This window comes from Battus philenor, unplaced genomic scaffold, assembly GCF_028537555.1.
Source record: "Battus philenor isolate CCGP_79_NKW_IND1 unplaced genomic scaffold, ilBatPhil1.0.hap1 SCAF_12, whole genome shotgun sequence".
NCBI lineage: Eukaryota > Metazoa > Arthropoda > Insecta > Lepidoptera > Papilionidae > Battus > Battus philenor.
This window is the reverse complement of record NW_027181674.1, coordinates 8,549,189-8,563,076: the sequence shown is the minus strand read 5'-3', so window position 1 is coordinate 8,563,076 and position 13,888 is coordinate 8,549,189. Positions and strand designations below refer to the sequence as shown.

The 13,888-nt window shown below is 32.8% G+C and overlaps 1 protein-coding gene across 1 annotated transcript; it reads left to right on the top strand.

Annotated features, from left to right (window-relative positions):
- Positions 1 to 2,069: 2,069 nt before the first annotated feature.
- Glyp (glycogen phosphorylase) lies at positions 2,070 to 13,638 on the top strand. Its single transcript, XM_068776342.1, has 9 exons — positions 2,070 to 2,576; positions 3,141 to 3,372; positions 6,180 to 6,364; positions 7,353 to 7,464; positions 7,945 to 9,062; positions 9,911 to 10,091; positions 10,575 to 10,680; positions 11,052 to 11,253; positions 12,418 to 13,638. The coding sequence occupies exons 1-9, from the start codon at positions 2,337 to 2,339 to the stop codon at positions 12,565 to 12,567; spliced, it is 2,526 nt and encodes an 841-aa protein (XP_068632443.1). The 5' UTR covers positions 2,070 to 2,336; the 3' UTR covers positions 12,568 to 13,638.
- The last annotated feature ends 250 nt before the right edge of the window (positions 13,639 to 13,888 follow it).

Sequence of the window (13,888 nt, the reverse complement as noted above, 5' to 3'; positions counted from 1 at the left end):
TATATATAAACATATATATATATATATATAGATGTATATATATATACATAATATATGTGTATATATATATGTGTGTGTGTGTGTTGTTGAAAAGGCCAGACAGTTTTTTTCGTTAGTTAATAAGCATACAGTTTTTTGTACAAAACTCTTTTTTTAGTTTTGCCTTATTTAAAAATTAAATGATACCCAAATGAATTAACTTGACGAGTGATACCTTGTGACGTAGTACCATCGTGTATCTGCAGGCTAGTGGATAGGACGCCATGACTTGTTGAAAAGGAAATATTTACATACGTTGTATATTAAGAATGATAAACACATTATTGTAAAGGTAAAATGTTTATTGTTTAAACTCTAGTTATGCAATTTTTTTACTTAAAATGTCTTGTACCTGTTCTGCAAATTCAATATTTTTTTATTTAAAATAAATATTCATTCTTATTGCAGTTTATATTCCACTTTTGTGATATGGGGAGTAATTAATATATTTTTACTTTTGTGATAAAATATTCGAAATGTGTAATAATTATAAAGCTTACCATCCATTATACCATAAAAACTTAGTTTTGTAAGATATTAATATGTAAATTATATATTATACATTATATAAACATACAATTAATGTTAAATGAGATGTGTACCTGTGCAATATTTTTTAAAAGAAATTAACAAAACAATAAAAATATGATGAAGCAGTTTACACTGTTTTATTTATTTCAAATAGTCATAGCGTCGGAAACTTCTAGAATAGTATGTAATAAAAGAGAATCAGGGTTTCTTGGAAAGTTGTCACTAGCATTGTTTTGCTACAATAGTTTCCTTTAATAGTGGTTTGATAGAAGAGATAGGTTACTATAAGAATATTTAGAGAGACATTTAAAAACGGATCAGAACAGACAATGAGATAGATCATCGTAGGTATACATTATATATCAACATTTTTGTTTTAAACATCGTGCTTTTTACAATTGCAACGTGGCACTTCATTAGATGATGATTAATGAATACGATTATAACGAAAGGTTTTTTTTTTAAATAACTTGTAAAAAATGTTTAGAAAAGAGACATGAAATTTGTCATAAACACATTAGTTATATTACACATGACAAAATTTTAACAACAAATTCTTTAAAAAAACTGATGAATGTTACAATCAAGCGACGTCAATCTCTGTAATCCTCCCAGGGTTATATATTACTGAAAAAGTAAAGCTCCGATTGCGATAAATATCTACGAAAATGGATAAACAAATAAGGTGGTAGTTTTAAAGAAATACACCACTTAACACTTCTGATTAAAATGGTGCAAATGCTTTTTGACATTGGATAGTTAGTGAACTTAATGTGTGGTTATTCTGTTCTGCTCGTATGTGATCATCATCATCAAATTTCACTCAACTGCTGGATAAAATCAAATTCATCTCCACTGTAAAGGCTAATAGGATTCCAAACACGCCCTGACTAACAAACTCAGACTTGTTATTGTTTTTTTGTTATTCACAATGCTCTGAATATGTTCTCAATTTTTTTTGTGATAAAAGTCGTGTTTAGTAAATTTTCTCAACTTATTACATGAACATTCAGTGACCTATCATGGGAGTGATGAAAGGGGAAACCATACACAGCTGCCCACAGAAAGATATAACAAGCTTACCTCTATTTCTTATTTTACTATTCATTTTCTTAATCACATATTTGCTATTACTCAATACATCGTTTAGTACGTATTTTCGCTATGGCAACCGTAATGTTTATTTGATTTCGTAATAACCGTAAAGATCATTTGTTGTATGTGTACTACTTATGCCTAATATGTATTGTTTGATGGCCACTTTTTGTTAATAAGAACTTACGAGTAGTGGTCTTTAACAGTTATAAAATGATAATCTGACGAGATTTTGATAAAATCAAATTATTTATTAAAATAGAAATTTTTGCAAGTGTCAATAAAGAAAATTAAACACTAAATATTTTTTTCTTGTTTATTACGCTACTGTATTTTATTAACTAAGTTTTCTATAGTGACAACTGTCATCGTTATCTATGCAGACGTCAGAGCATGTCAAAATAAATAAAACTTGTTGCAAAATAGGTAATTTAATAGTCATTTGCAAATTAATAAGAATATAATTAAATAGAGATTATCTGATGTTTACAATTAACATTAACTAAAGTCACGTGGCCCTTATAAGCCGAGCTTTATTAGTGTTGGCGCTTTGCGGTCAAGCTTATATGTTTGACCTTCTCAAGGTGACCGATATAGCGTCTGGGTAGATCAATCAGACACAGACGAGATCAGGCCTTCGTAGAGAGCGCATCGTAGTTATTTGATTCAAAATGAGCGTTCAAACGGATTCCGAAAAGCGTAAGCAGATATCTGTGCGGGGAATCGTTGCCGTTGAAAATGTTACAGAAGTGAAAAAAGCCTTTAATCGTCATGTGCATTACACTTTAGTAAAAGATCGAAACGTCGCTACTCCTAGAGATTATTATTTCGCTCTGGCGCATACTGTCCGTGATCATCTTGTTTCGCGATGGATAAGAACCCAACAATTTTATTACGAAAAAGACCCCAAGGTAAGATTCTCCGAAATGATATACCCGCATTATAAGATATTTCCAATACTAATAAAATGAAAAATATTGTTATGTAAATTTAAAACATTTTAAAAGTTGGGCTTCAAGATAACTTTAAAAATACTCCTAAAAAAATAAGTTTTTTTATATTTCGATAGCCAAAATTTTGTGTATACATCAGTTTTGCAAATTTAATGAATTTTCAACAATTTAAATCACGTAATAGCAGCATAAACACTGTACAATCTTGATCAGATGGAATTGTTTCTTTGATATCTTATGCTCCTTTGATAGTAAAGTAATCTTCAGCTATTATTTTCATTTTTTTTACACAAAGATAGTAAAAAATACTAATGCGTATTTATAAAAACTTTTTTTATATATTAAACCAAAATGTAACAAAGTAAACCATTAACTTCAACGGGTTTTACTTTTAGTGTTCTGTGTCTTAGTGTCTTAATTTGTTAAATGTAATTAACATCTTTTTTCATATTAAAGATGTCACATTTTTAAAGTAATTTTTTAATGATTCTTTTACTTAAAAAAAAAAAACCCTTTCCACAGAGGATATACTACTTGTCATTAGAATATTACATGGGTCGCTCCCTGCAGAATACTATGATAAATTTGGGTATTCAAGGAACTGTAGATGAAGCCTTGTACCAATTGGGATTAGATATTGAGGAGTTGGAAGAACTGGAAGAAGATGCTGGGTTAGGCAATGGAGGTTTAGGGCGTTTAGCTGCTTGCTTCCTTGATTCCATGGCTACACTTGGCTTGGCAGCATATGGTTATGGTAAGTATATATTTTAATTTACAATCATTTATAAGTTATATGCTTGAAATAGTTGTTTCCTTATTACAAGATATTTTTTAAAACAATAATAGTGATATATAAATGTGAATATTCTTTTAAACAGTTCTACATAAAAGCTACTACTTCAATTATTAAGTTATTTAGTCTTAATGGTTTACACCTACAAAACCGACAAGGGCAGAACCTAAGCATGTTTTGATTAATGATGACATTACAGGCATTTAAAATTTGTATATAATATAAATTAGACATACATCTAATAGATAAATGTGAAATACATTTAAAGATGTTGATGTTATTAAAATCTTAATATGTATTATCACTTACTATAAAGTGAATGTATAAAGTGTTTTACTTGACATGTATAAAAATATGAATAATAAAATTTCAAGAAAATATTTGAACAATGTAACAATTGTATAATGAAAGAAATATTTATTCTTTTGAATTAGCTTAACTAAGCACTTTCAAAAAGTTGAAAGAGATTTATTTAATGCAAATTTAAATATGTATTTATGTAGTAGGTTATTGGTCTGATATAACGTTTTAATAATCATAAGAGTTTTATTTATGTTTAATGTATATCAAAAGGATAGCTTTTTATTTATTGAACAGTTGTAGAGTTTTTAGGTGTTATATATTAATACATATCAGTGTTTAATGTTTTGATATAAATATCTTAATGTACTCTTTTTAAAATTGGAGAGTCCTTATTATCACATTTTTGATATCTACATGAGGTACTTAATTCATAAATCAGAGCACTTCAACATAAAGTAAATAAAGTATAGTTATACAATACCAGTATAACATTACTTTCACTGTTATTTACAATAATACATTTAGTTTACAGATACTTATATGTGTACAATTTCTTTATTGGTGTAGTAAACTAAATTAAAACATGGTCTTCTAATACAATAGGAATTAAAGTTTCGTATTTAAAACAATTGAACCAAATTGACATGAGCATCACTGGCTCGTCGCCAATAACAATGAACGGACGACTTGTGTCTCCACGAACAGCATGAACAGTATAGCGTTTGTATAAATACCACTTGCTAATGGGGTCGTTTGCGACAAACCTTCCAATATAGAAACAATAACGCTACTAAATATTTCTTATCACAAATTTACATAGCATTACGTAATAATAAATAATACTTGAGTCATTACTTAATTTATAATGTTATTAACCTTTGTATATCCCAAGACCGACTTTTGGACGCAAGTCACCTCTAAGGAAAGCTCTCCGAAAGCCTTCGGTTTCGCTACATTAAAATATAACTTCGAACCCGCGTAATCTGAAAATGCCACTTAGACAGCGATATAAGTCAGGCCTTAAAAATATTAGATCAGGACTTAATAATAATATTAACTAAAACTAACATAATTTACTATGAAATTCACTTCGATATTTATCATAGTTATACGTTATTGACTCGTTCAAAGATTAATATATTCGTTTAAAAAAATTATACGTAAGTACTACATTGAATTTGATCCAATAGGATTATAAGATAACGTACATGTATATACTTCATGTTTATGTCACATGATAATATGTTAAGGGCATGTAATGTCGTCAAGAATCAAATAAAGATGGACGTTTATATTACACTTCCTGTTTTGTAAATGTTAAATTTCTCTAGCCTGCATTGGAGCGCTACCTTGAAGTAATAAATATAAATGGAGCATAGGGAAATAGAAACTAAATAAGCGCTTTTGTACTTAAAAACATTTGTGTTTTTGAACAAAGGACTACATGTCAGTACTTACTACCATCTAATCAATATCTTATTTCTTCGAGTCCATCTTACTTAAATTACATATTCTTGTTGCGCTCGCGAAGATCCATCGTTTGTACATTTCTGAAATGAAACATATTTCAAATCATTATTATAGTTCGTGAGTTTTTTAATGGACTTCACATAGAAGTGGCATTTACAGATTTCGCGCGTTCAAGGAGGCAGGGTGCAGAGGGCACCTAACCTAAGGTCTCTTTTAAGGTAGCGATTGTCGTGGGCTCTTGGGGAAAGCTCAGTGCTGGCTGCTACATACTTCAATCTCTCTGGATTAGGAGGCCGTCGAGCTCTTAGACCGCTTCGGCGGACGTTCCATGGAGTAACTAGGACTAAAAATTACCACGCGGGGAATTCGGCTGAGGCTGTCACTCTTCAAAAATACCAGTTTAGCATCCCTATACAAGGGCGTCGATGGGGCCGGACCTCGACTTCTTCTTATTCTAATCTTTGCTGATATCACAGCAGGATTTCATGTACACTGGAATTTTCGACATTCCGCAAACTTTATTGAAAAAAAATATCGTACAAAGTAACTGCTGACGCGTTTACTGTTCTAATTGTTATGCTTAAATTATATTTGATGTAATTTTAGGATGGAAACAATGAAATTAACTAATCTATTTATATATTTATTTCCGAAAGGTACGTCAATAGCGATACATAAGTTCACATTAGCTTCGTTGACCAAAGTACAAAAGTATGTTTGCCTGTAGTAGGCGTTCCTAGCGTTGGCCACAATTATGTTAGCTTAGCTTATATCTAAACGTTACTGAATAAAACTGAAAACATTTTATGCGGTTCTGTTAATAATAACAAAACAAGACACAAACTATCTATTTTATGTTAAATTAATTATAGCTAAGATTATATACTTTCGTTAAAGTAGATAAGTAAGATAGAGGGAATAAAAGTAGAGTATATAATTTACTACTCAAATTTAGATTATGTTTGTTTATAATAACTTTGCGATCTAATACTTAGGTATAAGATACGAATATGGTATCTTTGCGCAAAAAATTGAGAACGGTGAACAGCAAGAAGAGCCCGATGATTGGCTCCGCTTCGGAAACCCGTGGGAGAAGGCTCGGCCGGAGTTTATGTTACCAGTTAACTTCTATGGCCGCGTGGTTGACACGCCCGAAGGGAAGAAGTGGGTGGATACTCAAGTAAGTCTCATTGTAATTGTTATTATTACCTATGATTTTTAAATATTGATTACAATTACACATTACAATTGTGACTGGTTAAAAGTTTTTTTTTCTCTTTAATCCACCGCCCTTGTCAATATAGTTTTAAGGAATAGAATGATAACTGTAATTGTAACAAATATATTAAAACATTCATGGTCATATCTGTCTTTTAACGAAAAATTATTGTATTGAATACATGTATTGACATGCACTTTAAAAGTTAATCAATAAAAGTCTTTGTGGCGACCCTTGAGAGAGGCTTCTATGATGACGCAATATAATGATGACGTAAATATATTATATATTCGTTAATATACGTATAACCAAGATTTTCCCACTAGTAATTTTAAAGCGTTTGATTTTGGTCATCCGCCAGAGATGTGCTACGATAATAGCATTTATAATAAATTCTCTGAGTAAGATGCATATAAACCTTGAATCAAGTGCAATTGTCCACAACAAATACATATACGTAAACAAATATTATTATTTATTTGTTAGCATTCCGTTATAAAATTAAAAATCGAAAAACTGATAGTTTACGCTAGTAGATGAGAAGGAAGGTATTTTTTATTCCAGAAACACTTTTATGTAGGTTTATTAAAAATGGCATTTATTTAATAAATGTTTAAAAATAAACATAACGTAAATATAAAATAATGAAATTTTTTCGGTGGTTTTGGACGTTCAAATCAGAATTTCTTCAAAATATTACTAATATGTATGTTATTTATGGTTATTTTTCCATCAAAGTGATCATCGACGGTAAATCTGGTTCATGTTATGGCCATTCTTTTTTTAAATGTGTTATTCGTTTGAACGAAAATAAAAATATAAATTATGATACGCACTCGTTAAAGCTAATTTGAACCGTACATAAAAATGTTTACACTTATCTTTCACGATACGTTTACAGCTTAAGTTTACTGACCTGAATGCGAATCAGATATATTTTTGTCGTCAGGTGGTCTTCGCAATGCCGTACGATAACCCGATCCCCGGATACAACAACAATGTGGTAAACACATTGCGTCTGTGGTCTGCAAAGAGTCCAATTGATTTCAATCTCAGATTCTGTAAGTATTTCATGAATAATTTACATATTATATCTTTTTTATCTTATCGTCAAATTGTTTGTCTTTTCCACCATGGTACACATTATAGTTATTAAATTATAGACAACGTTAATCGCCATTTTGTCAACACGTGCATGCGTGCGTGTGATTATGCGTGAGCATACACGCATGCATGGGGTCACGTGTGCACACACGTTATTGCTGTCTGCGTGTACTTGTTAATGGAAGAACAGTGTCATAATAAAAATATATTAAAAAATTAAATGAAAACTTTCAATAGGACTTCCTTTTGTGTATTTATAAGATAATAAACTTTTAATTTTTTTTAAGTAGAGTTATCGAATATTTTGAATCATTAAATAGCTACAAAAAAGCGATGTCATTATGACAATTTGTTGTTTGATAAATAAATAAATTCATTAGAATTAAATTTGTGAAACGAAATAATAGAAATGAAACGTGTATTACATTTTGTTTCAGTTAACTCCGGTGACTACATCCAAGCCGTGCTAGACAGGAATGTAGCCGAGAACATTTCAAGGGTGCTATACCCCAACGACAACTTCTTCGAAGGCAAGGAGTTGCGTCTCAGGCAGGAGTATTTCATGTGCGCTGCCACCTTACAGGATATAATGAGACGATACAAAGCCTCTAAGTTTGGATGCCGCGATGCTGTTAGGACCACCTTCGAGAGCCTTCCTGAAAAAGTTGCTATACAACTAAATGATACCCACCCGGCTTTAGCTATTCCCGAACTTCTTAGGATTTTACTAGACATAGAGAAAGTTCCTTACGATGAAGCTTGGAAGCTTGTTGTTAAATGCTGTGCTTATACCAACCATACAGTCTTACCGGAGGCTTTAGAGAGGTGGCCTTGTTCGATGTTGGAGAACGTGTTGCCGAGGCACATGCAGCTGATTTATCATATCAACTTCCTCCATCTGCAAGAGGTGCAGAAACGTTGGCCAGGAGATATGGACCGCATGCGTCGTATGTCCTTAATCGAAGAAGAAGGGGAGAAGCGCGTAAACATGGCCAATCTCTGTGTTGTCGGCTCTCACGCCGTGAACGGAGTCGCTGCTATCCATTCGGACATACTTAAAGCGACAGTCTTTCGCGACTTCTTCGAGATGTGGCCAGAGAAATTCCAAAATAAAACCAATGGAATAACGCCAAGGCGCTGGCTGTTGCTATGCAATCCCGGTTTGTCAGATCTAATCTGTGATAAGATCGGTGAAGAGTGGACTGTGCATTTAGAGAAGCTGCAGCAACTGAAACGTTGGTCAAAAGATCCCGCTTTCCAGCGAGCGGTGATGAAGGTCAAGCAGGAGAACAAATTTAAACTTGCTTCCCTCATCGAAAGAGACACGGGGATCAAAGTTAATCCGGCGTCAATGTTCGACATACAAGTAAAGCGCATCCACGAGTACAAGCGCCAATTGTTAAATATCTTGCATGTGATCACTTTATACAATCGCATCAAACGCTCCCCTGCAGCAGTGGTCACCCCCAGGACCGTGATGATCGGTGGTAAAGCAGCTCCCGGCTATTATATCGCTAAACAGATCATTGCTTTAGCTTGCGCCGTGGGAAACACCGTAAGTAACTTATTAATATAAACTCGCTATTTAACCCTTTATTTAATTATTCGGGAACACTGGAGGCAAAAACTCTTGGACATCATGCTGATGTTCACAATGCAAATAGAAAATATATATAATAGTAAAAATTGTATTATTGGCATTATAAAAGCAACTATCGACTTTTTTGCTAGGTACTTGTCGATAAAATCATCATTCTGAATCAGGCAGTAGTAGATGTATTAATACGTATTTAAATATAAGTTGTATCAAAGTCTTGACTTTTGAAAAGTGCTTAGAAAATCCTATTCCAAAGAATAAATATTAGTTTTATTGTTTCAATTATGACAAGGCGAACATTGTAGAGATCACACTAGAATGTAGTCATTCGATATTCAACTGGTCTCGGCCGAAACGAGATCTGATCGTGTATCTCAGGAGATACCGAAAACCCCTGTCATACGAGATAGAAACATTAGTCAGTTTTTTTTTTTCAGTTTTAACGATTTTTGTAGTGGTGATAGTGTTATTAGCTAGGCAATAGCAAAGTCGAGATTCGGTCATTTTGTGCATAGTTGTGTCGGAATACTAAACGTGTAAAATCGAGTGTGATAGCCTAATTCGAGGTTCCCTTGTAGGGGACCCTTGACACTAGTCGCTTTGTGGAATGTTCGCCAAAGCTACCTAAAAGCTGTATATGCAAATAATAGTATGAAGCGGCCAGAGCTAAGCCCTCCTGCTTCGCTACCTTTAAAGAGGACGGAGACTAGGCGCCCTCCGCGTTGTCAAATGCCATCTGTGCAGCAGTAAGATTCCGGTCCAAATAAATAAAACTATAATATAGAGTAAGGTTATTTGGTGTTAAGGTGAACAACGATCCGGACGTTGGTGACAAGTTGAAGCTCATCTTCTTGGAGAACTACCGCGTGTCTCTGGCGGAGCGCATCATGCCGGCTGCAGACCTGAGCGAGCAGATATCCACGGCCGGCACGGAGGCCTCCGGCACCGGCAACATGAAGTTTATGCTTAACGGCGCACTTACTATTGGTAATTCACAGTAAACGCAAATTAACTTCTTAGTTTTTAACCCTATTACCTTATTAAACCATTATCTTACTAAAGTTAAAGCTCTTGAATAATATGACTCGTTTTGTGTGCAAAAAAAACACTGGAGGGAGTATTTGAGTACATCGATTCCTCACTGTGTCGTGGTTACGTTCCAAAATAACGACGCAAATGGAAACAACAATGCAAAGTGAATTAAGATTTTCTTTAACAAACCATGCAAAGATCGAAGATAGGTTCCAGGATTACGAAAACACTACTTTTAATACTTAAACAGAAAATTGAATAAGGTAACCATTTAAAAAACAAATATAATGTAACTAAATTAAACTCAAATTTATTGGGAAAATATTTCCCTTTCTTTTACGCTGGGTAGCTGTCATTGGTTGCCTTAATGATATTGAATGATGCTTTGACACTTCATTTTCATATTTAATTAACGTTTTGCTTCTAACTCCTTCAAAGGTACAATGGACGGTGCTAATGTGGAGATGGCGGAGGAAGCCGGGGAACACAACATGTTTATCTTCGGCATGAGAGTAGATGATGTTGAGGCTCTGAAGCAACGCGGGTATGTCTTGTTGTTCAACTTAAACTATTAATGTGGCCTGTATTATGCAATACTTTTAGATATAGAGGACGATAGGTGTAGAGAAAGAGAGATTCTCTATCCAGAATAAAAAAGATCGACGTGTACACCGCATGACCGTTCCACACAAAACGCCATTGCGGAAAGCTTGTATTCATCAAAGTTATATAACTATTTATATACCCGTGGAAATGAAATAAAAGTCTTGTTGTCATCTGTCAACAGACCTTTATTTTGCGACGATTCGGACCAGAGAAATTGCAATCGGTTGATATATATAATGAGGGTTCTAGTGGCAGATTCATACTCTTTGCAAAGTTTGAAAATTAACACTTTTATTTGCTCGTTAACAGTTATAATGCGTACGAGTATTATGAACGTTATCCGGAGTTGCGGCAGTGCATCGAGCAAATTCGCAGCGGATTCTTCTCACCGGGTGACCCGGGCCGTTTTGCTCACCTCGCCGACGTACTGCTGCAGCACGACCGCTTCCTTCATCTTGCCGATTATGATGCTTATATTAAAGCTCAGGAGAAGGTGTCTGCTGTCTACCAGGTTTGTGTCATGATTTGTCTTCTCTTAGTGGGCCTTATTGACAAGCTCACAGTCGTTTATCTCTATTCTAATCTAACTAACATAGCCCAATGGACTGGAGAGTTTACGTGACATGAGTGACACGTGCCGATGAGGCCTTGAGGTTCTGGTGGGGAAACCACGGACCGTCAAACAGCGTATGGAAGTCCGTCACATGGTAGACTGACAACCTTTTAAGGTAGTCGCAGGACGCTGCATGCAGGCTGCTTCTGACCGAAGAAATGATTTGCGTTCACTAAGTATAAACCCAAAATGGATAAGGCATATCCAGCGTCAAGTTTATTAAATATACAAAATATATATAATATTGTGAATTAAGTAACAAAACAATTGATTATTTTTCTACAAAGATTTAACTCTTCCTATCATAATTACGAAAACAGAAACGCTGGTTGAAATCTCTTTGTGCTGTAATTAAATCCCTTGAGTAATACTGACGTACTCCACGGTAATCTACGAGCGCTCTTCCTTTAGATATTTTTTTACATATTATGTATGGTTTTTGTCTTTGTGCCTATAACACACGTTAATTCTTAGTATGGGCGAGATGGGGATACTATTTTTTTTTGGCCCTCGCTATTCGGGACCTCTCGTTCCATCCCCTATTTTGTTGGGAACAGGGATTTGCCCTCTTTATTAATTTTTTGATTTCCTTTTTGTTATTTTCATACTATTCTTCACAATCTCTATCTCATTTTGTTTTTTATTCCATAATTCAATCAATTTTCAGTAAATTTTTCTTTTCCGCTCTAATAGCCTTTCGTCCATCCTTAGTTACTGCTGTTTAGTTCATTTATACCATTTATATATATCATAGCTTTTTTAGTTAATTTTACATCTTATACCTATATATTACAGTTCCCTTATTTTCAATATTAGTAGTTACATATTTAATTTATTTATATTATAATTGGTTCTAATATCCATTTTTGTATTGCACTGTTTATCTTATTATTTGTTCCTGTTTATTACTGTTTTGGCTACTGCTCTGCAGAAGTTGAGGAAGGTTTTTCTGCCTTCTTTATCTATCATAATAGATACTACTATTTTTATCTGTTCACAGTTATGTAAATAAAATATCTCCGTGTGTTCTACAATTAAAGTCTTTGTTTTTTTATTAATTAGAACCAGGCTAAGTGGGCTGAAATGGTGATCGAAAACATCGCGTCCTCGGGCAAATTTTCTTCTGACCGCACCATCGCCGAGTACGCTCGTGAGATTTGGGGCGTGGAGCCCTCTTGGGAGAAACTGCCTGCACCACATGAATCTGCTTAAGTAGGTCATCTAAATAATGTCATCTCATATTTGCTGCTATCGATATAAACATTGTAGATTATCAGTTAAAAATGTTTGCCGAAACGCTATTTGTAGACTTCTTGTTAATGTTGAAAGTTAGTAATAAAATTATAAATGTAGTTGTTTGAGATTTAGTAGAGAAGTTTGATAAGTAGTACAGTTGTAATTTTGCAGACACTTGATTAATATTCGTCCTTAGAAAATACTTTGTCCTTATATAATATCCTACTATATAATAAACATTAATATCTTATAATTAAAAATAATATTAACCATTTCTGGTTTTTGTTTTAACACGAAGTTAATTTTTTAATATCAAATAAGTTGAAATGTTATTAAGATACTTCTTATTAGATTTATCTAAAATCTCCTTAGTTTTACAAACTGCAATAAAACTTTCAATGGTGTCTACTATAATATTGAATTATTTTATCAAAAAGAATAAGAGTAGATATTTTATTATATTTTATAGCAGCTATTACAAGAGGTTTAAGATGTGCTACAAATTATGCAATAAATATATGTTTTGTAGATATTTATAGATTATATAAGTATCAATGTTTTATAATGAATGTTTACAATTTTAAACTTGCTATATAATTAATATTGCCGTATGAATTTCAGTTCCTAATGTCGCTTAGATGTTACTATTTTTAAATTTTTTAATCTTTCGAATTTAATTGTATGTGCCATAAATATCAGACGACAATTAAGGAGCTGTTTAATTTATTGGTAGCAAAATCGAGTTTTTCCTGTTTATTTATTTTTTTAAGAAACTTAGAAATTTCGACTTTGCTAAGAAAAGAAAATTTGTTACATTAATATAATATTTATTTGTAAATCTTAACAGCATATGTAATTGTCAAAAATAAAACAAATGTTTTTGGAATTATATTCCTTTGGAGATATTTAATAACCGTATTACTTTTTCTACAACCACTGCCATAAAATCTACATGTTTATATAGTTTTTTTTATATAATGTAATTTGAAATATTTAATATATGGGACTTATATTTTGGTATGTTAAATAAAAAAGTACATAAATTTATTCGTTTTTACCTGTAGCAATTTAATTTTATTAAGAAAAGCAAAATGTTATCTCTGAATGTTGGATTGGAGAAATCGTTTTCCGTATTTCATTATACGTTGCAGATAAACTAGTTGACCTATTGGGAAATATAAATGAAGTAATATCAAATTGTAATTATTATATTACAGAGAAGCTCGAAATTGTTTACAAAGCCGATTGACGTTTTATCGTGAATATATAATGGTCGATGTGTACGAGATCTGAAAGA

Bases quoted from the DNA above. Each gene is read 5' to 3' on its own strand.
- Glyp (XM_068776342.1), top strand. From the start codon at position 2,337: ATGAGCGTTCAAACGGATTCCGAAAAGCGTAAGCAGATATCTGTGCGG. The intron at 2,577-3,140 runs GTAAGATTCTCC...CCCTTTCCACAG, and splicing joins ATTACGAAAAAGACCCCAAG to AGGATATACTACTTGTCATT. The intron at 11,254-12,417 runs GTTTGTGTCATG...TTTATTAATTAG, and splicing joins AGGTGTCTGCTGTCTACCAG to AACCAGGCTAAGTGGGCTGA.